The 25,204-nt window shown below is 55.1% G+C and overlaps 1 protein-coding gene across 1 annotated transcript in view; it reads right to left on the bottom strand.

The window, feature by feature from the left end:
- Positions 1-119: 119 nt before the first annotated feature.
- Positions 120-25,204, bottom strand: part of PLEKHA6 (pleckstrin homology domain containing A6) — a 47,277-nt gene continuing 22,192 nt past the window's right edge. The window contains exons 11-25 of the mRNA XM_035010248.1: positions 22,040-22,120; positions 21,050-21,118; positions 19,672-19,752; positions 19,309-19,458; positions 18,162-18,257; positions 16,582-16,693; positions 15,855-15,994; positions 13,358-13,487; positions 13,035-13,141; positions 11,582-11,758; positions 10,435-10,602; positions 10,204-10,337; positions 9,541-9,686; positions 4,641-4,764; positions 120-4,013 (exon numbers count right to left, since the gene is read on the bottom strand). Coding sequence (XP_034866139.1) covers positions 4,649-4,764; positions 9,541-9,686; positions 10,204-10,337; positions 10,435-10,602; positions 11,582-11,758; positions 13,035-13,141; positions 13,358-13,487; positions 15,855-15,994; positions 16,582-16,693; positions 18,162-18,257; positions 19,309-19,458; positions 19,672-19,752; positions 21,050-21,118; positions 22,040-22,120 — 1,707 coding nt within the window. The 3' untranslated portion in view covers positions 120-4,013; positions 4,641-4,648. The remainder of the gene's footprint in view (positions 4,014-4,640; positions 4,765-9,540; positions 9,687-10,203; positions 10,338-10,434; positions 10,603-11,581; positions 11,759-13,034; positions 13,142-13,357; positions 13,488-15,854; positions 15,995-16,581; positions 16,694-18,161; positions 18,258-19,308; positions 19,459-19,671; positions 19,753-21,049; positions 21,119-22,039; positions 22,121-25,204) is intronic.

The following is a 25,204-nucleotide window of genomic DNA, read 5'->3' as shown; positions in this document are numbered from 1 at the left end:
TCAGGGGAGGCCCGACCCCAGACCCTCTCCCCTTTTCTGCCAGGCTTGGAGATTGCCATGAGCCACAAGACCAGCCTCAGCCACAGGCAGTCACGGACAGAGTGCGAGACACACGCCACTGTACAAACCGTTCATTTTATTTCCTGTATTGGGTTTATACAAACTTGCAAGATACAAACGCAGAGCTCACTGGGATTCTTCAGTATTTATATCTAGAAAGAATGCTGGGGAGCGGGGAAGCAGATGCTTACCTATACTCAGGATGCCCCTCCCTGGGGAGGGGCTCGCTGGCTAGAAAGATGCTATGGGGCGGCTACAGATGTTTGGTCCCCCAACAGAGATGCCCTCTGTTTGGCTAACCTTTTCTTCTAAGGTCACTTTTATACTAAATAAAGACACTGAGATCATACATTTCCTTGTATGGTTTATTGTCTAATACTAGCAGATCAAATTGGCCCCAGTATGTGCATAAATAGATATGTGTATATATATGTATATTTCATATTTTCCTTAGTTTTAAGAGCTGCCAGGTAGGGGGTTGCCTAAAGGGGAAAGGGATCGATTCCGTCTTGCTATAGTCAGCCCTGCCCCAAGAACATGCCTCTCACCAAGGCCGGAGAGCAAGTGTGCACAGCTTGCGACCTCAGAAAAATCTTTAAAGTGACAGTAGCAGTATTTGATTACAGCCTCATGGTTAATGATCAGGGAGGTAATGTGCTAATTGGCAAGGCCCCAGAATAGCAACCAGGGCTGTCCCCCCCGCCCCTCGGTGGGTCACTTAGCCCTGGGCCTCCATCTGGGCCCCATTCTTTCATAACAAGATGCTCTAGGCTGGGAATAGGGTGCCAGGACATGTCAAAGTTGGGAGGTCAGGCTTTAAATGCTGGCCATGAGCTCTGTGACAGTCCCAAACCCTTGATTCCAGATCTGGACAGAAGACTTCCATTCTGCCCAAATCCTTGTGAGGCAAGATCCCCTTGCCTACTTTGTCAGCCACTAAGCAGTTTGGAAGGCTGAGCTGGTGGAGTTCAGCACCCCAGTGGCAGCCCACCAGGGGACAGTCCTGGGGTCTTCTTGGGCAAGGCTGAGCTGTCACCTTGTCCGTGGGACCCACTTCAGTCTGGAAGCTGACTTTGCAGTCTGGATGCCAGACTGAGCCAAAGTCCCCCTTAACAACAGCCCCCCGAGGAAAGGTCACAGAAGGAGACGGATGTCATAGATGTGACCCAGACCAGAAAGGGATCAAAGAGTGTGAGAAGTCCAAGGAACTCGAATGTGTCTGTGCTGAAGGACCTGTGGTCCCAAACCGTTTCTTTTGGCCTTTGCACTGTATCCCGGCTCCGTCAGGGAGTAGGATTCTTGGTGCCGTTTGGTGTAGGTTCCCATTCTGTCTGCCGTTTCCAGCAGATTGGTGATGGGAGGTGGTCCAGGAGCATACGGGGGTGGCGGGGGTGCCCGCTGGGCTGTACTTCTGTGCACACAGCTGTAAACATTTCCTTTGAGAGGTTTCACATCCCGTAACCCTAGAGGGTCGTCAAGAGTTGACAGTGGAATCAAATCCTTAGACCAGGACTTCCAAGAGAATGTCCTGCCCTGGTGAGATGCTCTCCGGGTGAGCTCTGGGGCCCAGGCCTTTGCAGACTGGGAGACGGGAGGAGGAAGCTGCGGGGGAAGAGGGTTGGACCTGGAGGCAGCCGCCCAATCTCCTCGTATCATTTGCCGATTCCATTCAGACATTGCACATTTTGAAAATAGATTTGCTTTTATAATAAAAGCGTAAAATAGATCTGTCTTAAAATAAGTCTGTCTTCTCCCCTTCTTTGGATCAAAAGGCATGGGGTGTGGCCAACACGTGCTAGGAATGGTGTGGAAAGTAAAGGAGGGAAAATGGGCCTGGGCAGGAGTTCTGGGAAAGGATCAGACGTCCAAACAAATATATATATTATGTATATATCTATAATATGTGTAATCTTCATCAAACATATATTAAGGCATGTAAAGCAACATAAAGAGCCAGCTTTATGAAATAAGAGGTGAGAGAGAGGTGGTAGAGGTGCAGACCTTAATCCTTGGTCTTTTACACGTATTTCTAAAAATACCACTTAAAAAAAAAGGCGAGACAGACAAAGAAAGGGGAAAGGCATGGAGGCCCTGAAACAGCCGTTTCTTGTGGATGGAGAAAGGTGTTGGAAAAATGGAGAGGGCCAACCTCACCGGCCAGTCGGCGGGGAAGGAGAAAACAGGTGTGGGGTGCTTGAGCAGTGCTAAAGATAGGAAACGTAGCCAAAGGTCATGTTCAAAAAATCTGCTAAAAGGAAAGTGGAATTCCCCAGCCTGCAATCCCTCCGAAGCACAAGAATATCCTAAGCACCTAGAACAGTGCTGGTACATAAAAGGTGCTCGATAAATATCTGTTGAATGAGTTGCCATCTTTACTTGCATATGAACCAGTCACTGGCCCAGCTGTGAAGGAGTGGAGAACTGGTGGCAGATGAAGTCATTGTTCTCGGGGCCACTGGAGGCTGAAGTCTCTGAGCATCAACTCTGGTAAAGAGAAGGCCTAGGGGCACAGTCTTTTCCAGCTTCACTCTCACCCCTCCCTCCTCCCTGACTACCATCCTCCCCAGATGAAAGGCAAGGAGGAAAAATGAGCTTTGCTTCTGTGTCTCCTCCACTGACCTCCCCAGGTAGGCAGATGGTGAAAGAGCCAGGCCAGAAGAGGGAGTCCTTCCCTGCAGCCCCACCTGGTCCTCCTCGAGGATGCCCGGGACGCGGGGTGGGGCCGTAGAATCTAGCCTGCCAGATTAAGGCTGCATTTCCTCTCTGGGGCACTCTCTCAGCTGACCCACAGCACATTCCAGGGGGCAGGGGGACAAGAAAATGTCCCGAACATGGTTAGGAAAGGCCCCAAGGCTAATGACACCCTGCGTGACAGAGGTCTTTCTCTCTGCCCCTGAGCTGAGGAGGGGGAGGCAGACACCAGGCCCAGACCCAGAAAGGGCCATCGTCCCACCTGCTCACCAGCACCAGCATCCCCACACCTTCGTCCCCACGGCTACAGCTGAAGGTCATCCTGTGCTCGCTGGGGGGTCCTCCTGGAGCCAGTGTGTGGGCAGGCCCGTGGACCCGAGGGACGAGGTGCAGGAGCAGGGCCCACAGTCTGGCACTGTACTTGGCACTAAGCTAAGGCTCCATCCTAGGGAAACCCACCCATCCCACATCCCCTTTCCACCTCCGCCTCACCCTTTTACTTGCAAATGAGTCCTGCCGCTTCCCTGTCCTCCCACTTCCCTCCATCTCTCCCTTTCTTTCCTCTCCCCCTTCTCAACCTGTCCTCAGACCCTGCACAGACCTGCGTGCCGCTCTCTACCCACAGCCAGCACTGTGCCCCCCTGGGAGCCAAGGAGCCTCTCCCCAGCTCTTGTCATCTTGTCTTTGGCTCAAGCAGGGTGGTCAGTCTCCACTGGACCCCAAAGGAGCACCCCTAAGCAGAAACGTGTCAAAGCCCCGGGGGGGGAACTGGGGCAGCGGGTGGGGGGGGTGTCGATGGGGGAAGGTACATAAAAGGTGCCGCCCTTGGTGTGAGGAGGGGCCGGAAGAGGCAGAGCGTCCATCTTCTCCTCAGCCTAGTCCTACCCTGAGAGAGCCCAGAGCGTCTCCCCACCAGGGCATCCTCTTCAGCAGGAAACGTTCCAGTATGGCCTTCACACCACCAGCCAGGGCCTAGCCCCCTGGGCCACGGGCGCCGGAGGCTGCTGTCTGCCCGCCATCTCGGGCCCCGGCCTGGGGCCGCCATCTGAGGCGCGAGGGCTTCGGGGCCGGGCGTGCGGGCCGTGTGGACACTGAGGTAACATGTGGGCAGCAACCCCGGCCCCCAGCCTGGCTCCCCGCAGCCCTCCCACGGGCGCGCAGGGGCAGGGGGCCAGGCTGGGGAGCTGGGGCCTCAGGGGGCCAAGGCCTTCAGAACGTGGTTCTGTGCAGCTTCCCGGCGTTGGCCTCGGCCAGAGCTTGCACTGAAGAGAAGAGAACCGGGTGAGAAGGGCGCTTCGCCGCCGCCGAGCAGCAGCCCCAGCCCAGCTTCCCAGGAGACGCAAGTCTGCAGAACACCAACCCCGCCCCACGCCCCCAGCCCCAAGAGGGGAGCAAATGAATGGAAGTCCCTGCTCTTTCCCACTTGCCTGATACCAAGCGGCTGTGTGCTAGGGGCAAGGAACACACACAGCCCTTGGCCATAGTTTCCCATGGTATTGTGATTTACAGCAAGATCTGGGGCTGATCTGGGAGAAGTAAGATCTGGGGGCTTCTGAGGCAGGACTGCTGTGTATCTCCACAGCGGTGGAGAGGCTTGTTGGCGGACAGCGGGATAGGGGAGGCCTCGGCTCTGTCCCTGTCTGCTTCTGGAGAAGCAAAGCCCACGGGCACTGCGGCATCCAAGGGGCGGCCCCGCCAGCCGGCGCTGGCCCAGCACTGCACGGGGACAGGGACTGGGACGGGGATGCTGCGGGCTCAAGCAGATGGAGGGGTGGGGAGAGCGGCATGGGGCGGGGGGGGGGGGGGGGGGGGGGGTAGATGGCTCATGGGGGTGAGGGGTGGGGGTCCCACTCCCCGCGGTGGACGAAATACAGTAGAAAAGTTCTTACGTCAGAGCTCAGACCCGCATGGTATGGCTGCTGTCGGCGCCCCGTGGGGATTCAGACGATAGGGGGTTGGCTGGTGGAGTCAGGGAAGCAGGGGAGGTGGGAGGGCTTGGGGTGGCACATTGCACTGGAAACAGAAATGAACAGGGAGGTGAATAGGGGTGGGTGGGGGTGGCAGGGGTGGGGAGGCTGGGCACCCAGAGCAAGCGAGGTCCTTCCCCAGGCGGGGAGCCAGGCAGGATGCAAGCAGAGAGGAGAGCTGAGGCCGACCTGGCCTCGGTCCCAGGCGCCATGGAGGAGCACAGGGTCCCCGAGGAGGAGACCGGGCCACTGCAGGCTCTGCTGAGAACCAGTGGGTCTGTGGGCGAGGCCGGACCCTTTGGGCCAAGGCTCCACTCGCATCCGTACAAGAGCAGGTGACCGCACCTTACTCGCGGTGCTCCGCAGGCGATGAGGATGAACAGTGCGGTAAAACTGCACTAACCCAGATCATCAGGCCCCCGCTGGCGACTAGATCCAAGTTATCACCACGTGAATCACCTCCATGCAAACCGAGGCTTCCGGCAGGGTTGAAGCGAGTACCGTGAACTTAGACCAGCTCGCGGTCTCAGAAACATGGCCCCCCCGCTATCCCTGGGGACCCCCTTTCCATCAATCCAGAAGGGGCAACCTTCGGTCCACCCCTGAACAAATCATTACAAACCTTAAAGTGGTGGCATTTGAATGAATGGATTTTACTCTATTATCATTATGATTCCATGCTGAGAAGAGCAAAGTGGAAGGCCAATGCGGAGGGGGGTCCTATGAGGAGGGATGAGCTCTCTGCAGTCTGCAGACCCTTGGGCACCCTCAGGGCCGCTGTGAGGCAGGAGCCTGGCAGACAGAACATGCTCACTTGGCCTCAGAGGAGAACCAGACCTCAGCCAGGGTCACACCGTTTCCTCCAACAGAAGGATCCTGGCATCTGACTTCTAGTTCCTTGCTCTCCACCCTGCCCTGGACCCCATCACCTCCCTGCGCTCTGTGCAGCTCCCATCACGTGTATACATACAGCCACAGATATACACAAGATGTGGAAACTTTCTCATGAGCAGGAAGCTGTATCTACCCACACAGAATACATAGTCTGTGCACGGGATCCAACAGCATTCGACTCTCACTGCACACAACTCAGATATGTGTGTTTGTGCACTTCCAAACCCGTACTCTTGCATGGGGACTGATACACGTGTGACCTCACACTCAAATACATTTGCAAACGCTTTCAGAACACACATTTGTGTGTATGTCTGTATCGCAGACCCAGCGGTTAGTCATTTGGCAACTTCGACTTCTAAAACTGTCAGAAAGTAAAAAACTAAACCAGAGCTGTTTTAAGAAAGCCAAATATCTATTGCAACGTGCATGCGGTGACGCTCTTACAATTATTCACAGACCGGCTCCCTGGAGTCCAGTTACTCTTATTTCTACACACTTCTGAGGAGCTGACCTGCTGGGGGTCTACCCCATGGGAGATCAGAAACAGGGAAGTTAAGGGAGAGAGAGGACTTGGGAGGCCCACTGACAGCTAGAAGAAGGCACAATTGGGGCATAAAAGTCCTTTGTAAAAAGCAGATATAATACCTTTGAAAGCATTACGATCTGGGAGCTACGGTCTATACCAACTAGAGCCCTGGAGGGCACCCCTTCAACGGATCAGGAAAAGAAGGATATTTATAATGATACTAAATGAACAAGAACAAGAAAGATGAATTATGTTAAATAGAACTTCTTTATGAAGGCAGAAATATATATTAGGAATATATAATATTCTAAATATTCTAAATATATATTAGGAATATATATATATTATTCTAAATATATATTAGGAATATATCCATTGAGGGGCGCCTGGGTGGCTCAGTCAGTTAAGCGTCTGCCTTCAGCTCAGGTCATGATCCTGGGGTCCTGGGATCGAGCCCCGCATCGGGCTCCCTGCTCAGCGGGGAACCTGCCTTTCCCTCTTCCTTTGCCCCTCCCCCTGTTCATGCTCTCTCTCTCTTCTCTCAAATAAATAAATACAATCCTAAAAAAAAGGAAATAGTTGAAGTTCATATATATAGTAGCTATGTATCGGACAGGTGCGGTATTAAAATCGTGTGTCCTGGGGCGCCTGGGTGGCTCAGTCGTTGGGCGTCTGCCTTCGGCTCAGGTCATGATCAAGGGGTCCTGGGATCGAGCCCTGCATCGGGCTCCCTGCTCTGCGGGAAGCCTGCTTCTCCCTCTCCCACTCCCCCTGCTTGTGTTCCCTCTCTCGCTGTGTCTCTCTGTCATTAAATAAATAAAATCAAAAATAAAATAAAATAAAATAAAATAAAATAAAATCGTGTGTCCGCAAGTACCACATCTGCATGCATAACTCATCAGTCACACCTGCTCTCCCATCCTGCACCTTCATGAGACCTGCTCTCACCCACCCTGCACAGATACATATTTACAAATATTGCAGTGTGTACACGGTGCCCAACATACACACAAATGTGTTTCATCACTCCCCAGACTGCAGAACCAGCCAGTCACATAAATCCGTGCATTCATCAACACTACCTCCATCCTTACACTGCACACTGGCATACACATATATAAGCCCCAACAGCTTCCTAAATACCACCCGTACTCATAAATCGTGGTCTCCACACAGTGTCCGTAGACATTTTGCAGACATATACACACATAGTTCTGTATTTGCACTCACACATTCCCTCCACCCACGCACTTGAATACACACAAATGCACGTGCCTCTACAAACATCCCCCAACACAGACGCTGCACACGACCTCACGTCTTCCCATATACCTCCTGCTTGAGTCTGCACGCTCTGGGTCTACCGACAAGCATTCCTGAGCACGCCATCCACGCCACACACCCACCCTCGGGCACGGCCTCTCCACCCTGTGCACGCCGTGCTGTCACGAGGGCCCGTGCCCGGCACCCCCAGACGCACAGTCCCAGGCTTGAACCTATGCCCACGCACGGTGCTCACGGTCCCTGGCAGAGCTGCAGCTCTGGGAATCTGGGCCAGAGGCCAAGGGGCAGTGGGGACCGTGGGCTAAGTCTGAGGTCTGGCCCTGCTATGCCATTTTTTAAATAGTTGGGGTTTTGGCAAAAGCAAAGTGACAGTTTGCTTTCAACGCATAGACCATGAAATGTAAGCTGGTGTGTATCGAGAGGGAAATCTGAGAGGCCAGGACGGGTTTTGTTTTCATGGACCCTTTGGCTGGGAAATGACAGTAGAGAGAGCCAGGGGCTGGGGCGAGGGCAGAGGGAAGTTTTAAAAACAGTGTTGTGTGCGCTAACCCTTGAAACAGGAAGTTGCCTTTTGCCCAGAGCACGAGGAATTTGATCCTTGGAAGCTTCGAGTTCATTTTACAGCTAAACTACAGAGAGGTGGGCTAGAGGCCTCTGTGCAGCCAAACTGGTTCTGCTGCCTTTGGCTGCAGGATGGGACTGTCTGAAGCCCATCCCTTCTCTTGTCCTCAACTCCAGCCCAACCGACCGCCTCTCTCTGAAATACCCCCAGCAGTCTTCCCTGGCCGCCCATTTAATGTCCATTCAAACTTAACCGCCAGTAGGTTCTTCCTTAAGGCGTAAATTCCCTTTGTTGTAGCCTGAAACCCTCTGGTTTCTAAAAATATCCGTATTTCAAATAGTGAGAAAAACCACACACAGACCCTACTTCCACTCCAGCTGTTGCTAGGTCAGCGAGTCCTACAGCTGTTAGCAGCGCCACCACGCCCACATCGGGCCAGCATTTATTGAGCACTTACTAAGTGCCAGGCACTGTGCTAGGCGCTTAGCATGTATTGTTGCCATTCCTCACACCACCAGGCAGGTATTTTGATTTGAATTTTACAGATGCGGCAATGGAGTCCCCGAAAGCCAGAATTCAAACCCCTCTTGATCACCGACACGAAATGCCACCCCTTCCGCCGGGCTCCTGGCCGTAGTCCCGATCTGCTCGTTGCCGGCCCCTCGCCCAGGCTGCTCTGTGGGCCAGCACACCTGTCTCTCCGCCTCCTCCTCTAGCAAAGTCCGTGCAAACCTGGCATCCTTCCTGGGCATCCCTCTGGACTGGCCTTCAGAGCTCTCCCTCTCCCTCTCTGCCCTAACCACCTTTTGTCCTGAGGAGGACGACGTAGTCCGCCCCCTGGCTGGCTTCATGACGTAGGCACTGTCTTTCCTCTATCCTTCACCCTCCCCTTAAGAGAGTCTCTTCCGTTTCTTCCTGATTCCAGTCTCACCTTCCCTGGGGCGAGACATCTCAGGCTGACTTCAACCTCACGGTGACTGCTCGGGACCCTCTAGCTTTTTTATCAGCGTGAAGTCCGTTCCTCATGCTCATCTTTTCTTAGCAGAAAAGTGGGTTTGGGTCACCAGGCAGGGTGGTGACTGAATCGCCCTCAACTCTGGCTACCTGCCCCACCTTCACCTTCCTATCCGCACGCAGCCAGAATGGGAAGTGAGAGGGTGCCCTGCAGTGCCTGGCCCCACTCCACGACTGGTAATACTTTTATCCTTCCCAACCAAGCTCAGGGATCGCCTTTTTGCCGTGCCTTTCCTTAAGCTGCCCAGGGAGGGTGGTGCCCTGGCTGCCTGCATGGCCTCTGGCCATTCCTCCATTCCTCCATAGAGCGGCTATAGGAGGGTCATCCCAGCTCTGAGCTCCCGGATGCAACTCGGGCCCATCTGCACCCCGCTGAGCCTAGCACAGTACCTGGTGCTCAGTAAGTGCTCATCCTGACCTTGAGGAAAGTCTCCCTGGCCCTGTACCTCTCTGTCCCTAGCCCCGTCGCAGCAATGAGCTTCCTCCCCTGCACCTGGTCAGCCAGTCTCCCTGGAGGAGCGAGGCCCGGCCCCTCTCACCAGACAGCATGCGGCCCCTGCGGGAGGCCTCGGTCGCCAGGGCACAGGAGATTTCAATCCGCTTCTCCTGCTCCTGCAGCTGGCTCTCTGAGTCCTGGGGCACGTCCACAAGGTCCCCCTCGCCGATGGGCACCACGTTCTGCATACTGAAGAGGCACAGACACACAGACATGGAGTGGGGGGACAGGATGGTCCAATTGGCTTGGGGGGGGCCTGTGGACTGAGGTTGGCAGGGTGGCCAGAGGCCTGTGAGTGGGCAGGCTCTGGTTCCCAGCAAGGCTGTCCCCAGGGGGGAGTGGGACCCTGGCAACACACATTTTGGGATCCCCTACTGCAATGTCTTAAAATGAGTGAGAAGGTTCAAGTGACCATTTAGGGCAGCCTTGATGAGGAAGAGAAGTCACCAGAGGGCAACCCCTCAGTTTGTCTTGATGACAGCATGCGCCTGCACGCAGCAGGTCTTTTTGGCACGCAGTGACAGCATCCCTGCCCTGGCCGCAGGGCTGGGCCTGGTCCGCTGCCTTGAGCCACTGCCTCCGTCTGCCCTCCGCTGGGGAGCCTTAGGGCTCCCACTGGCATGGGTCGGGGTGCTGGATTCAGGGGCACTGGTGCCCCACGTGCCAGGGTGGGCAGAGGATGTTGAGGTTCACCCAGGCACATTACCTGGACTTGGCAATGAGTGTCTTGATCCTCTCCACCTTCTTCTGCTTCTCCTTCAACTCCTCAGGGCTCAGGGGAGTATCAGGCTCCAGGTCAATGTACCGTTCGGGGATGAGGACTTTGTCTGGTGTGGAGAGCTGGGGAGGGACCTAGGTCACCACCTCCGTTCCATCCCCTCCCCACGTCCCCCCTCCCCAGGCTTTCTCCCCCTCTGCCCTCCTGGACTTCACTCACTTCCTTACTGATGTCCACATCATAGTGCTGGGGCTCCAGTTCCATTTTGCGAAGCCGGGCAATTTCTTCCCTTGGCGTCTCGTAGTTCTGCCCACCAGGCTCCTCTGCCCGCAGGGCTGCCTCCAGGTTGGAGATGTCCACCTCGTGGATGCTACGGTGACGGCGCACCTAGGGGACAGCAGCACCGTGACCACACAGGGACTCTGTCCCCTGCCACCCGTGCCTCCAGGCAGCCCTGAGCAGGCACGTGTCCTCACTGTCCCTGCTCATCACGCCCAATCTGGCCGCCACCCCACCGTTCCCACTGCGGGACAGCTATCCTCCTTCCATGCTGCTTGTCCAAAGCCTGCCCCCCCCCCCCCAGAGGACAAATCTCATCAATATGTCTCATCGGGACTCATTACTTCCCATCTGGCTGTACCCTGTGTTCACAGTCTGTGCCATATATGTTAGGCAGTTGGACTAGTGTGTCCTACATTGATCTTTAGTGGATTCCTATTATAGAAGCTCCAATCCAACAAGGAGAGTGTAAGCTGTTTGAGGGTAGGACTTTTGATCATAATTTTCCTGTATTTCCGAAATGTGGTGGAAAGAAAAATTAGGCAGATGCCTGGGGCTACTCCCAGCTCCATACTCGATAGCCATGTGGTCCAAGAATCCTTAATTCTCCTGACTGTGTTTCCCTATCTCTAAGACAGGGGTGGTAATTCCTAAGCTGGCATTGCTGAAAGATCTAAACAAAATAATGTGAGATTCGAGAACTGCACGGTGCCATGCACCAGTGTGCTATTACGATTACCTTCGGTAGACCTGGCCCAGTGCTAAATACACAGAAAATGCTCTAGAAACATGTGTAAGTGATGGCTATCCCTGGGTGCTGAATTTTGCACCATTCTCTATTAAATGAATTTCATATAATTCTTTTCACCTAAAATCATCAATACATTCCTTTTTGTGAGTTATTTTTCCTTAAACACATGCAAGGAACGCTTGCTGCAGTAGATCTTCGGCCTAGTGGGGAGAGACCCCCCGTCCCCGTTCTCCCAGGTGCCCAGCTTGGGTCTTCCCAGCCCCTCTCTCAATACCCCCCACACAGCTGCCCCTGTCCAGGCTGGTCACGGGCTGGGGGTGGCTGGGAGGACTTTACCACTTTGTAGGCAGGCCGGGGAGCAGGGTCAGGGGCAGGACTGGCCGGGAGCTGCAGGCTCTTCCTTTTCTCTTTCATAGAGCCGCTCTGATGTCTCCGCATGCGGTCAATCTGCTCCTCCACGCTCATCTTGACCTTGCCCTCGCCAGGGAACACAGCACTCTTGGGGCGCTCCTGCTACAGCAGAAGAAGAGGGCTCTGGTGGGTGTGCATCCCCCACTTCCAGCTTCCTCATCTGCCCTAATGCCTTCAGTGTCCTTTCTCTGGGAAGCCTGTCTGTAGTGGGTTAAAGAAGGGCCCCTAAAACATATGTGCACGTCCTAACCCCGTTGGACCTGTGAATGTGACCTGATGTGGAAAGAGGGTCTTTGCAGATGTGATTAAGGTAAGGACCTCAAGAAGAGATCATCGGGAATTGGAGTGGACCCTGAATCCAATCTTAGGTATCTTTATAGGAGACAGAACAGAAGAAGACACAGAGTAGAAGGCGGATGCAGATACTTGAGTGTTGTGTCTATGAGCCAAGGAACACCAGAGATGGCCAGCAACACCGGAAGCTAGGAGAGAGGCATGGGACAGATGCTCCCTCAGAGCCTCCTGAGGAACCAACCCTGCTGACACCTCAATTTTGCACTTCTGGCCTCTACAACTGTGAGAGAATAAACTTCCTGTTGTTTTTAAGCCCCCAAGTTTGGGGGGCTTTGTTAATTTCCCAGCAGCCCCAGGAAATGAGTCTACTGCCTTAGGTCAGCACATTTGACTCTGATGGCTGATTTTTGCTGGATTTGTAGTTCATCGCTGGCACATTATAATAATTTTGTGAAGGGCACCTGGGGGGTGGCTCAGGCAGTGAAGCGTCTGCCTTCAGCTTTGGTCATGATCCCAGGGTCCTGGGAGCCTGCATCCGGCTCCCTGCTCAGCAGGAGAGTCTGCTTCTCCCTCTCCCTCTGCACCCCACCCCCCCGCCCATGCTCTCTCTCTCAAATTAAGAAATAAAATCTTAAAAAAAAATAATTTTGCTATTCTTCTTTCTTGCTTTTTTTTTTTTTTTAAGATTTTTATTTATTTATTTGACAGAGAGAGAGTGAGCGAGAGAGGGAACACAAGCAGGGGGAGTGGCAGAGGGAGAAGCAGGCAGGGGAGAAGCCCCAATGTGGGGCTCGATCCCAGGACCCTGGGATCATGACCTGAGCCGAAGGCAGACGCTTAACGACTAAGCCACCCAGACGCCCCTCTTCTATCTTTCTTATGTGTATCTTCCTTGTCCCTTGATATGTCTACCTGATGGAAGACTTCTCCAGTGGGGCTGTTGCCCTCCTCCCACTTGTCCTGCCTTCCTCCTCCCGCCCTGGGTTTCTTGAATGGTGGACAGATGGGTGGACACACATAGGCCCCTGGGCCCCCAGCGCAGCTCAGGCCCATCCGGGCCTCTGCGCCCACAGGCTGTACTCACCCGGGAGGACAGTCCATTGGTGAGCCCATTGGTACTCCTCCTCACCACCCTTGATGGAGTTAGCGCTTCATCAGCGGGCGACTTTGTCCGAGGGGGCACAATGCCAACTGTAGGGAGACAGAACAGCCAGTGGGCCTTGTGGAGAGCAGGAGGGCAGAGAGTCGGGGAGCCTGCTTCTTTGAGGAGGCTCAGTCCCATCTGTGGCACAGATGAAAGGCCCAGGATGGGTGGGTACTCGCTCTCTTTGGCTGTGAAGGAGCACCTCTCCGGGCTCCTCTCTGACCCGTGGCCTTCCTTCTAGGGGAGGATGGGACAGGAAGTACCTTTGTTGAGAGCTGCCTGCTTCTCTGCCTCCACCTCTTGCCTGGTGGGCACAAGGCTGGTGTCTCTAGCAGTATCCAGGGGTGATGTCTGGTGGGGGTCTTTCTTGCTCTGCTCATGGCTTGCCTTGGGCTGGGGGAAAAAAGGAGAAGACGGTCCATGCTGTAGGGACTGCTGGGAACTTGGCCCTCGGGGATGTTTCTTTGCTTTGCAATGGGTGGAGCACAAACCCTTGAAAACACAGGACGAGGAGACTCTAAGTGTGTCAGCTGGGCAGTGGGCAGGGACGCCATGGAGCCTCCCACCCATGCCACCTTAAGGCTGGCCAATGCCAGCTCATCTTGTGAGGGCTCAGGGCTTCCAGGAGGCCCTCAGCCGAGGCCCAGCAGAGAGGCCCCTCAACCTGACCAGGCCTCTTGGTGAGCGCCAAGAAGCACAGACTTGCTGTGAGCCAGAGAGGAGGAAGGCTGGAGGAGGGGGGCGCTACAAGGCTGAGGATCTCTGAGGATTCTGTCGATCTCACCCAAAACTTGAGCCAGAGAACCAGGTGGGCTTTGGTACCAAGATTCTGGGGGACAGAAATGTGCACTTAGCTTGAGGGCTTGCAGAATCATGAGACTAGAAGGGGCCTCAGACAGCATCGGCAACCCCCCCAACTCCCGTGGTGCAGCCAAAGAGTCTAAGTCTTCATGAGGGACACACAGAAAGACTGAGCCAGAGGCCAGAAGCACCAGCTGGAGTCCAGTGAGAGAGCATGGGTAAGGCCCTTCGCCTCCCCTCGTCTGGAAAGCGGAGGTGACGCTGCCTCTCTGCCCCGCTCACCGGCAGCCCCTCAGGGTTGTGCTTATCCCAGCAGCCGAGCCAGGATGAAAAGATGACTCCCGATTTTAGACACAGGACTACTCACCATGCAACCTCTTCCCAGCCTAACTGTACCTCTCACCTGGCGAGAGAGGCTGGGGAGCCAGAACAGGGCAGCTTACACCCCAGGGCCGATGGGACCCAAGAGGACACACAAGGCAGAGAAACAGACAGCATGGAAGGACTGGGGTCTGAGGCGGGCAGGAAGGGACTGGAATGGCACCCGTCGCTGCGGGTCCCTCGATTTCCCTTGCCTGCTCGTGCTGGTAGGAGGTGGGGCACACCACCACTCACAGCCAGGGGCTGCCCAGAAGCCCGGGCATGGGGTGGGGCAACACTCATTTTCCCTCTGTCCACAGAGGGCAGAAAGGGGAAAGCATTCTCTGCCATCCCTTTCCTTATCCTAGAGTCTGACCAGGCAACGGTGGGCAAATTAATATTGCAACGGGGGAAAAAGGGCTCCGTGTCCTGCCTGGTCCCCTCGTCTGACCCTTTGCCCCGCTCCCTCCGCCCCTGCCCTCCAGGACCCAAGGGTGCTGGGTACCTGACCCCTGGCTGGCTCGCCACTGCGGTGCCAGGAAGGGGAGCTGGGGTATGGCCAGAAGCGGCTCTCGCTAGGGAGTGGCGGCACGTTTGGAGGAGACTCCAGGGGGACGTAGGCTTTGGGGAGGGGGGGCCGCGGTGGGCCGGGCTCCTGAGGCAGAGAGAAGCCAGAGCATTAGGAGGAAGGAGACCAGCCACTGTGAGAGCAGAAGAAAAGAGCATTAGCAGGGGACAGACGACATCGTGGGGACCTGGGGTGGGCCCCTGGACCCCCAAACTCCCACCCGCAGCCTGGAGGGAGCTCCAGCTCCGGAGTGAACTCTCAGCCTAGCTTCAGGGCTCTTTTTGGCAGAGCCCCGACCTGTGCACCACTCCCCACTCTTCCCCAATTTTTCTCCACAGCTCTCTGCTCATTGGCCTCACCATCACCCTGGGCACATCTGCACCCCTGTGTCTTTGCTTCTGCCCCCTCTCCTGTCTGTGATGCTTCTTGTTCCTCTATCTGTCCCAATGAAAGTTCCACCTTCTCCTTGGAACACCAGGGCATTTACGGTCCACACTGAGACACACACTGCCAAGTTCCAGAGGCTGGCTGCTTTCTATAAATTGGTCTTGGTCCCCCCTGGACACTGGACTCCCCGGGAGAAGGGCCTTGGGCATGCGCATATATGTTTCTGAGAGGGCCTCACCCCATCCCTCACCCCATGTAGAGCCCCAGTAAACACCTGCTGATTGACCAGCTAGGAAACTGCTCCCCATGCCTACCCTCAACCCTCTCACATGCTGGAACAGTCCTGGATTTAAATTCCTACTAAGTGTTGGGTATCTTTGTTAACTGTCCTGAAGTTCAGGAAGAGACTTCCCCAGAAGGAGGCTAAAGATGACAAATGCCGATGAGAGCAAGTAAAGGAAAAATCTGGAAGGAAGTTCACCAGACTGGGTGTAAGAATGACCACCTTAGACAGAAAGCCAAAGCACTAGGCCTGGAGGCCTCTGGGGGCAGAGATGGACACAGAGTCTGTGTCCTTCAGGCCAACGAGGACCTGGTCCTCCCTCCCTCCCCCACCTACCTTCTACTCCATTTTCTCAGCTTACCTCACTGGACCCGGGCTTGGTGGGGGACCCCTGCGAGCCGGACACCAGTGAGAAGGGGCTTAGGGGGCTGGTGAGGCTTGTGGAGCTGAGAGGGCTGGCGGGGCTGTTGGAGCTGTAGGTGGCCGTGGGGCCAAGTCCTCCTGGGGGCAAGCAGAGAGGAGAGATGAGGGATGGATGGGCTAGGGGTGGGCTCCGTAGGTGGAGGAGGCAGGGGAGGACTCAGGGACTTGGGAGGGAGGTTTCAGGGCCACCCGGGCCTGATGGAGGGACTTATTCCAGGGGTTGGGATGCAGGCTGGCCGTGGAGAAGCATGCTGGGCAGGGGTTAGATGATGGATGGAAAGAACACTGTTGCCTCTGAGACATTAAAGAAAGCCAGCCCAAAGTCCCAGGGCTTCAGATCACCACCCGGCCCATGGGCTTGGGTGGGGGTGGGGGTGGAGAGGCACAGGAGCTCTTTGACCCTTTCTGGGGAGGAATCTAGACTATCAGGGTCAACAACATCTCTGAGTGGCCCACCTGGTCTGTTCTGGGAGGAGGGGGAGGACAAAGGGAGCCCTAACCACCATCCTAGGGGAAGATCCCAGAGGCCCGAGAAGGGCCTGACTAGCTCTGCGCACAGTGTGAGGGCCTGGAGCGCGATGAGTATGACAGATGTGGGGTGGACGCCAGAGGCCCCAGAGCATTTCTGGTGAGCCTTTCAGGAGGCTGGTGGAGAAGGTACCCACCTCTGTGCTTGGCCGTGTCTGTGCCCCGGGATGGGTTATTCTTCCTCAGCCCCTCCAGCACGTCCTGGATCCTCCAGATCTCCTTCTGGATTTGCCGGTTGAGCACCTCATTCTGAAACCGCCCAAGAGCGGGTCAAGGGAAGTGGCTGTGAGGAGTGCCCCAGCCTCCCCCCCACGCCCGCATCCCTTCGGGCCAGCAGGAGGCAGGAGCCTTGCACGCGTGCACACGCTCACACATCCCTTCCGCACATTCATCCTCCCCGTGGGAAGCCTCTTCCTCTTCAGCTTCTACGAAAGGGAACTTGGGAATTGCCAGAGGAGAGGGACCTGTCATCACAGTCAAGAGCCCCTTTAGGTGAACATGCAGCCTCAGCTTCCCCGGGGAGATCAGGCTGGTCTTGGAGCAAATGCCCCTCTAGGTGGACCCTTGATGGTAGCCTGTTGTCAAGGGCCAGGGTTTCCAATTGACTAGTGTTCTTTCCATCCCAACGGTCCTTTTGTAATACCGACACCCAATGTCTGCCTAAGTATTCATGAATTATATTCAGTTAGAGTTCGCACTCTTTGAAAAATCATAGCTACCACTTCTTTAGCACCCCATGCCCCTCCACCCCACGTGCCAGGCACGGCGCTAGGGGGTCTGCAAACACTAACTCCTTTCAGCTGCTGGAGAACTCTGTGCGGCACCGGCCGCAGGTGTCCCGACTTTGGAGATGAAGAGACTTGTGCCCAAGACCCTCTGTTAGTAAGCAGTGTGACCGCCATCTGAGCCTGGGTTTATTTGTCTCAAGAGCTGGTGCCCTTGACCAGGATGCTTTCCTACCTCCTAAAATGTTCATGTTGAAAGTCAGGCTTGCCCACAGGACATGCAAGCATTCGGGTGCTCTGGACCAGGAGGGCCTTCACCTCCGCCTCCCTAACCAGCTGCAGTGTGGGGTGGTGAGTTCCGTCACCCGAAGGAAACTAGGGGAAGTCGGGGGCGCGAACTGCATCAGAGAGACAGAGTTTGCAAAGCTAGCTAGAGAAGAGGCAGAGCCCGGGTAGAGAAGCTCGAGGAAGGAAAAGAACAGGAACTCCCCAAGGTCAATACGTGCAGCTTCCTGCCTCCAAGCAGAGTATTTCTAACCCGTCCTGGGAGCGAAGCCTCTTTCCTATCTTAAAGGGCCTGAGTGGCTGGCTCCCACACAGCCTACTCCTTCGGAGGTCACGAGAGACAGCTGCACATATGCCCACATCTCCCCCGCATGTGGATCTCTATCTACATCCAGATCTACATCTGTATCTGTATCGACGTGTTAAAGCCTTCCAGTCATAAAGTATCTTCTGTCTAACCTAGCGCACTTGTGTTTCCGCTTTACTCTTCCCTCACGATCTGCTGGAACTAAAAAAGATCCCACATGGTCTTTATCCCAAAAGCATCTATTTTAAGTGGATGTGAACCTTGTCTTTTGTCTCAGGATCGACTCCCTGTCTCAAGTCTCTGAGATCTCGAAAGCAAGAAAGGAAGCCACTTTGGTCTGTTTTGGCCCAAAGGAGAAGGGGGGGCACACTGACCCCCTCCTGCCCAGGCCCCTCTTCACCTGGACGTCCAAATTGAGCTGCTCCCAGAGGTCATCGTGCAGGGCAGACACCTCTGACTCAAGGCTCTCATACTCTATGGTGCTGTTCGTCAGGGCCTGCAATGGAGGGGGGGGGGTGTTTTACTGAGAAAGTGGCCATTGCCAAAGCCTTCCTCCCCAGCCCCCCCACAGGGCCCGGGGCAAGGGCAGCTGGGGTCTGGCAGGGCTCAGAGGAGAGCACAGAGGGACCGGAGGAGAGGGCCCAGGGCTGAGACATTCTGATGACAGCCCAACAGTGGCCCATCCGACTGCAGGCCAGAAAATAGAGAAACCAGAATCCTCTCCAGGTGTGGGGGTATGCCAAAAGGGGATCATACCATGCCCACCCCCTCCTGGTGTCCTCAGACTGGGTAACCCAAAGTGGAGGGCAAAAAGAGAGGAAACCCAGAGGTGTCCGCTCCCTGGGGGTTAGAGACCTTCCACCCTTCTGGCCCATGTTTTCCGGACCTTTTGCTGCGGCACCCCAGAACTCCTGTCCAGGCAGTCGGTCCTGCAGGGTCTGCCCTGTGCCCATGGCAAATGACCGGGCCAGCAGCCCTGCGCGGGGGTCCTGGTTCTCCAGGGGAGAGGACAGAGGGAGGCAGCAAAGCTGTGAAAGCAGCCGACGAGATCAGGAGCCCTCGACCTCACCCTGCCCTGAATGAATCCCAGGGCAGGAACAGTTTGTGGAAAAAGAAGCCCGTTTCCTTGCAGGAGACTCTATGGAGTGAGTGGGCCGGCATGCTTGCTGCCTATCAGCAAGGCACCACTTTTTCTTTTTTTTTTTTAAGATTTTATTTATTTGAGAGAGAATGAGTGAGAGAGAGAGAGCACGAGAGGGGCGAGAGTCAGAGAGAGAAACAGATTCCCCGCTGAGCGGGGACCCCGACACGGAGCTCGATCCCAGGACCCTGGGATCATGACCTGAGCAGAAGGCAGATGTTTAACCAACTGAGCCACCCAGGCGCCCCAGCAAGGCACTATTAAGGTCTTTCGTTTCTGCCCCTTCTGGCCAAGGGCAGGCTCTTGGCCACCGAGGAGAGTCGGGAAGGAGTGAGCACAGCCTGGGAGGGGAGGCCCTCCTGTGCTGGTGCTGACGTGTGGACCAGGGATGCGGGGAGAGCAGTACCGTGGTCGCCTGCGACAGCTCCACGCGGATATTGATGAGCTGGTTCTGTAGGGACTCTTTCTTGTGCAGCAGCTTCTCCGGGTAGGCAGGCTGGTTTCCAAACATCTCCAGCTCCTGGTGGGTCCCCATCAAGGCACTTTCCAGGCTCTCCTGAAAGAAGGCAGGGGAATGGCCATCAGCAGCCCTGATGATTCCTCTCTGGGACTCTAAGCAGCAGGGGCCCGAGCCCCAGCAGTTCCAGTTAAGGGCAGGACAGAAGTTTAAGACAAGGCTTTGGCAGCTTAGCGGGGAGACAGCACCCCACACCTGTCCAAGCCAGCCTCCCCACATGCCCCCAACTCCAGGCCACCCCCCGGCTCTCACCTTCTCAGCTCGGAGCTGCTGTACCAGCCGGTCCTGCTCCCTCACCACCTTGTTCTGCTCACACAATTTGCCCAGCAGCTTCTGGGGGCCCGAGGGGGTAGGGGGAAGGGAGGGAGAGAGAAGGGGGTGAAGGACATGGTTTGATGGAGACCTGGGAAATGGGTCGGAAGGGCCTGGCCTCTGGATGCTGCCTCCTTTCCCCTGCAGAGGAACCCTAAGCCTTCTTCACCTTGACCTTGGAGGCTCCTGGGAACAGGAAATGGTCTTCACCTCAGGAGACTCCCCAAGGACCTACTGGGAGGGGAGATGTGCTTATTCTCTGAGGAAGTGAGTCAGCTGTAGAGGGGAGTTCAATGTTAAGCTCCTGCATCCCCCTCCTCCTGGGGGTTCCAATTCCAGAAGGGTTGAGGAGATAATGTGGCCTGGCCTCCCAGGCCTCCCAGAGGGGCATGGACTGGGGGAGTACACAGGGTGCCTGAACCAGCAGTCTTAGGAAAACCAGTGAACCATGTAAACTGGTTCCCCAGGCTCACAGGACTCTGTTCTCCCCTCCTCCCAGGGTCTTAGGATGGCTGACGCTGGGATCCTCCTGAGGTCTGGCCCTTGCCTGGATGAAAACTCTCCCAGGCCTACTGGGCAGATCCACTACCCAGGCAAGACCAGTGATGATGGGGAGCAGGCAGGGTAGGCCACGCTTCTCTTCTGGAAAGACTTAGCCTGTCCAATATCCACACCTTTATTCATGCCATTCCTCAAATACCCCCTTGACTCTTTTCTACTGGCCACATCTTGTCTTCTGGGCCTTTCAACTTCCAGGCCCAGCTCACCTGTTACCTGCTTTGTCCCTGACCCACTGGCCCACATGGTCTCACTGTCCTGCCCTCCTGCAGAACCCACTGTCCATCCCATTTGGCGCAGGAATCATATGCTGTCACCCGCTGCTACCTGGCATCTCCCACTACCCTGGAGCTCCCTGAGGCCAGGGGCAGGGCCATGTGCTTCTCTCTAGCAGCCTAGGGGCGACTGCTAACGTGGGCACAGCGTAGCCTGGCCGATGCACCTCCTAACGAAGTCCGTGTTCCTGTAATGAGCAGATCCCACTGCTGGAGACAAGAGGGCCTAGGGCTCCGTGGAGAAACACACACGGCCAGCACGGGGCAGTGCGGGGGGGAAGGGGGAAGAACGAGAAAAGAAGGGGGATGAGGAAGGGGCAGGCAGAATGTTGTCTTTGTGCTGAGAGAGGACATGGGTCAAAGGCATGAAGAGCCACCAGAAGGACAGAGATGAACGGAGGAAAAGCCCCAGCGGAGGAGAGCGAAGATGAGGACGACAACGGGAGGGACTGGAGAGGACAGGGGAGCAGGAGAGGTGCTCTTACATCTGTGTCTTGCTCGTTTAACTTGTAGGTGTGGACACCGTCCCGGAATACTTCTGGGTACGGAGGGACCTGCAGGAACACGAGGCTGGTTACAGCAGCAGGGGACAGGTAGGGAGCGTGGGGACGGGAAAGCAGACAGCCCTTGCTCCGTTCTTGTCAGGGACCATGGTCCATCAGCTCTGGTAGCTTCCATTTCGGGAACCCGAGCTAATTCTTTGTCTCTGGCTGGGAAGCCTGGCGTAGCCCCGTCTAGTTTCTTCCCTATTGTTTAGGCTGATTTCTGGAGACAGTGATGTTGCTCAGCTCTGACTCGGGATCTCCTCTCTCCCCGCCAACCTCTAGATCTCCTGTGGAGAGGGACTCCGGAGATGTAGAGATCCCGGATGGCTTATTGGGAACAACCCTGAGAACAGCAGTTAACCCATGGCTGTTTCTGAGGATGAGACATGGGAAAATGGAATGAGCCCCGAAAACATCTGAGAATGATTATCTTGGTAGATTGCACACCAGTCACGGGGCGGGGTTGCGGGGGTGTGCTTAACCAGGAGTACATCTGGGTCCAGCAAATGCTGCCCAGCCTTGGTGCTACATCCGGTGACCACAGCATATTCCACACCACTGGGGCATCGGATGGTTCCATATCACACCCCTTGTGCCCTGAACCCCGAAGATGTTTGTGAAGAAGATACCCAACATGAAACAGAAGTCCTGGACTTGAGCAAGCAGATTTGCAATCGCTGGCATGGTATGGGAGTCGGTGCTGGTTATATTGATGGTTTGAGAAATGGGCTTTGGATTCACCCATGAACATGAAGAATGGAGGAGACACAGTGGAATTAGAGGAGCGGGACGAGGCGGGGCCCAGCAGATGAGGCCTGGTGGATGAGTGGGTAGGGCAGAGCAAACCCCAGCCCAAATGGCTTGACTAGACCATGCACAAGCAGCTGAGATGGTGCTGATGGGGACCATGCTGCCAGGCGGAGGTCTTACTTGCATGAAGATCTGGGCCCTGGGGGAGGAGCTCTCCACCATGCGGTTCACCATACTGATAAGAGTCTCGCTCTCACTCATCTGCAGCAGAGGAAGGAACGGACGATTCAAACTCAGACCCCCATGGAGCTATCTCCCCATTTCCCTCCTGGGCTCACTTCCCCAGAAACAGGAAAGGGCAGCTTGTCCTGGGGTCTCCAGCTCCCTCTGCTTGCCTTTACCTGTCGCTCACCCCTTGTGAGCTCCGTCCCAGGACCAGCACTGAAGGTCCCCCGAGGAAAGGTCACATAAGGGGGGCTGGGGGCTGCTGTGCCCTTGCTCGCTGGCCCTGAAGAGACCCCTTGCCCAGTGACACTCTCCCCAGGGTGCCTGAGAGGTGCGGCAGGTCTCATCCTCACTGGCCAAGGTCAACTCCCTGCCCCACCTCTTTTCCTCACACTGCTTTGGTCAAAGACCACACCGGCAGGTAGGAAAATGCTTCTCCCCAAATTTGAACTAAATCAAACAGCTGAGAAAGAAACCATGGGGCTGCTCTTTGGATGGGCCTTCACAAAGAGGCACAGCTCTCTCTCCCCGACCCCGGCCCACCTCTTGGCTCTAGAGTAGAAAGGATTGCTAAACACGGTTTCCAGAGCTGGGCTGGTAGCATCCATGCCGATCTTGGATGACGCTAGGGAGCAAATAAGGAGGCCAAAACAAGCAAGCCGCGTTAAAGGGACAGCAGATACTCGAACACTGTTCTCTGACATGTAATCTTTGTGTTTCAAGAATCATTAGGAACACGGAGGGGGAAAGAGAGAGATGAAGAAGGGCAGGGGAGAGGGGGGAGAGGGGGTGAGGGAGGGAGGGAAGACAAGCCAAGCAAATCAACTAGAGACGCCATCATTTCCGCCCCCTGGTTCCAGTTTAAGGGCATCAAAGAGTGAAAACATTAGGGCGTGTCCTTGGCTATGTCCCTTTAACTCATGACCTACAGGACAAGGTAGCAGAAGACAGAGGGAAGTCGTGTGGGAAAAGCTTTTTGGGGAGAGGAGGTGAGTGAGGGAAGGGACAGAGCCACGTTAGGGCAGAGTTTCTGGGGTCACGGTTCAGGAGGCCCTCACATTTTTGGCTCTTACCTCCCCCAGCTTCATTGGGCCCACATGTATTTTCCCTCTTACCCGTTTAGGTGGCAACCCAAAGGCGGCCTTGCTTCTGTGTGCTGGGGACAGGGCGAGTGGCACCCAGCCATCTCCATCTGCAGGGTCCATAGCATTTTGAAAGGCTTTCCCAGGATCTGATCTCTCTACCTCTTTAGCCCATTTGGAATTTTTTTTCAATGGCATCAAGTGTCATTTAAAAGGCTTTCCAAAGAGCAGTGGTAGTAGGAGGTTGAGGCTTCATAAAATAGTTCACAGTCAACAGGACATCAGCCCCATTTCCTGGAAGGATCTGAACTCAAGTCAGTCCCTATCTTCTGGGAATCCTGTGTGTATGAGGTCATGTTTATGGTGCACAGGGTGTGCATGGGTGGTGTGTGTGTGATTGTATATGGTGTGTGTATACGTGTGTGTGTCTGCTGCCTGTGAGCCATGCCTGCGTCCTCTGGGTGTGTGTGCGTGTGTGTTTAGGACCTGCTAACACACCAGGCACTGAGAGGGCAAAGAGGCCCAGGTTTTGCCTGGACACGCATTGATCTCACTGCTCGCCCAACCGGTGGATCTCAAGCACTAAAGAAGGGAAGCCAGAATGTTCTCACCCTGGTCTGCTCCCATTCACACTGTGGCTTTGGGGATCTTCTGGCCCACGTGGGCTTTGCCTCTAGGATTCCTCTATGTCACCTTCTGTCTGTCCAAAATGTCAAATTTTGTGAGAAAGCACCTAGCACAGTGCCTTATACATCATAAAGTGCTCAGTTAATATTTTAAATTGAATGTCAGAAGGAAAAGAATTAAATAATCATCGCAGCAGTTAGCGCTCCTCACCGCCACCTGACCCAGTGCTGACACGCACGTTCTTACTTGATCCTCCAGCAAATCTGGGAGGTGGGAAAGGCAGGTTCTACAATGTCCATTTTATGAGTGAGAAAACAAAGGCCCAGAGAGATGAAGCAACATTTTGAAGTTAAAAAAAAAAAAACCACAACAAAAACCCATTGTAAATGGCAGAGCTGGACTAGAATGTCTGACTCCACGTTCTGGACCCCCCCCTTTTTTTTTTAAAGTAGGCTCCATGCCTGGCATGGAGCCCAACATGGGGCTTGAACTCACGACCTGGGGATCAAGACCTGAGCTGAAATCAAGAGTCGGACGCTTAACTGACTGAGCTGCCCAGGCGCCCCTAGACTCTTATCAGATAAAACTCCCTTTTAAGATTATTATCCTTTATCTAGAGGAGGTCCTCTGAAGGGTTATTTCTGAAGCTCCCAGCCTAAGGGCCCAGCCTGTCCATGAGGGCAGAAGCCCCAGGAGGGGCCCCGCAGTGGCACTGAAGCCTGGCACAGCCAGGCACTGTAAACGGGCTGCAGAGAGGAAAGCCTGCCCAGGAGCCCCGAGGCCACTCAGCCCTGCTCCTCGCTGCTCTGGGCACTGCAGACCCTGCTTCCTGCAGGCGAGAGCCCGCACTTCCCACTGCCGGTCTGGGTTGGCATCCTGAGCCTCGTCTCCATGTGGGCTGGAATACTCGTGGTGTGGACACCACATGCTGCTTCTGGAACTAAAATGCAAGGTTCGTGAGGGCTGGGAGCTGTCCCTGCTGATTAAAATGTGGATATCAGGGCTCCCCAGTGCCCAAGGCCTACTATGAGGATGATCCCACCGAGGCACGGAGGCCCGTGAGACGACAGGTTATGTGGCAAATGACTTGTGTCTAGAACCACCAACTGTTTCAGCAACAGCCTCTGATTTCAAGTTTAATGTTCCTTCTGCAACTTTAAGAGCATAAAATCATCCTGATGAGGTTTGACTCCTGCTTCTTCGTATATTAGACATCTCCTCAGCCATAAACTGGATCAAAAGCTCAGAGTCACATTCCAAGCTCCACCATTTGCTGGCTGTGCGTCCTTGGCATGTTACTTAACCTCTCTGTTTCTTTAGTTTTATCAGTTCTAAAGGGGGATAACAACAGTACCCACCCTGCAGTGTTGTTACAAAGATTAAATGGCTTAGGATCTATAAGGAACTCAGA

This window comes from Mirounga leonina, unplaced genomic scaffold (assembly GCF_011800145.1).
Source record: "Mirounga leonina isolate KUSES-001 unplaced genomic scaffold, KU_Mleo_1.0 Mir_154, whole genome shotgun sequence".
NCBI classification, from domain to species: domain Eukaryota; kingdom Metazoa; phylum Chordata; class Mammalia; order Carnivora; family Phocidae; genus Mirounga; species Mirounga leonina.
Note: the sequence above shows the minus strand (reverse complement) of the source record. Positions and strands in the feature narration are given on the sequence as shown.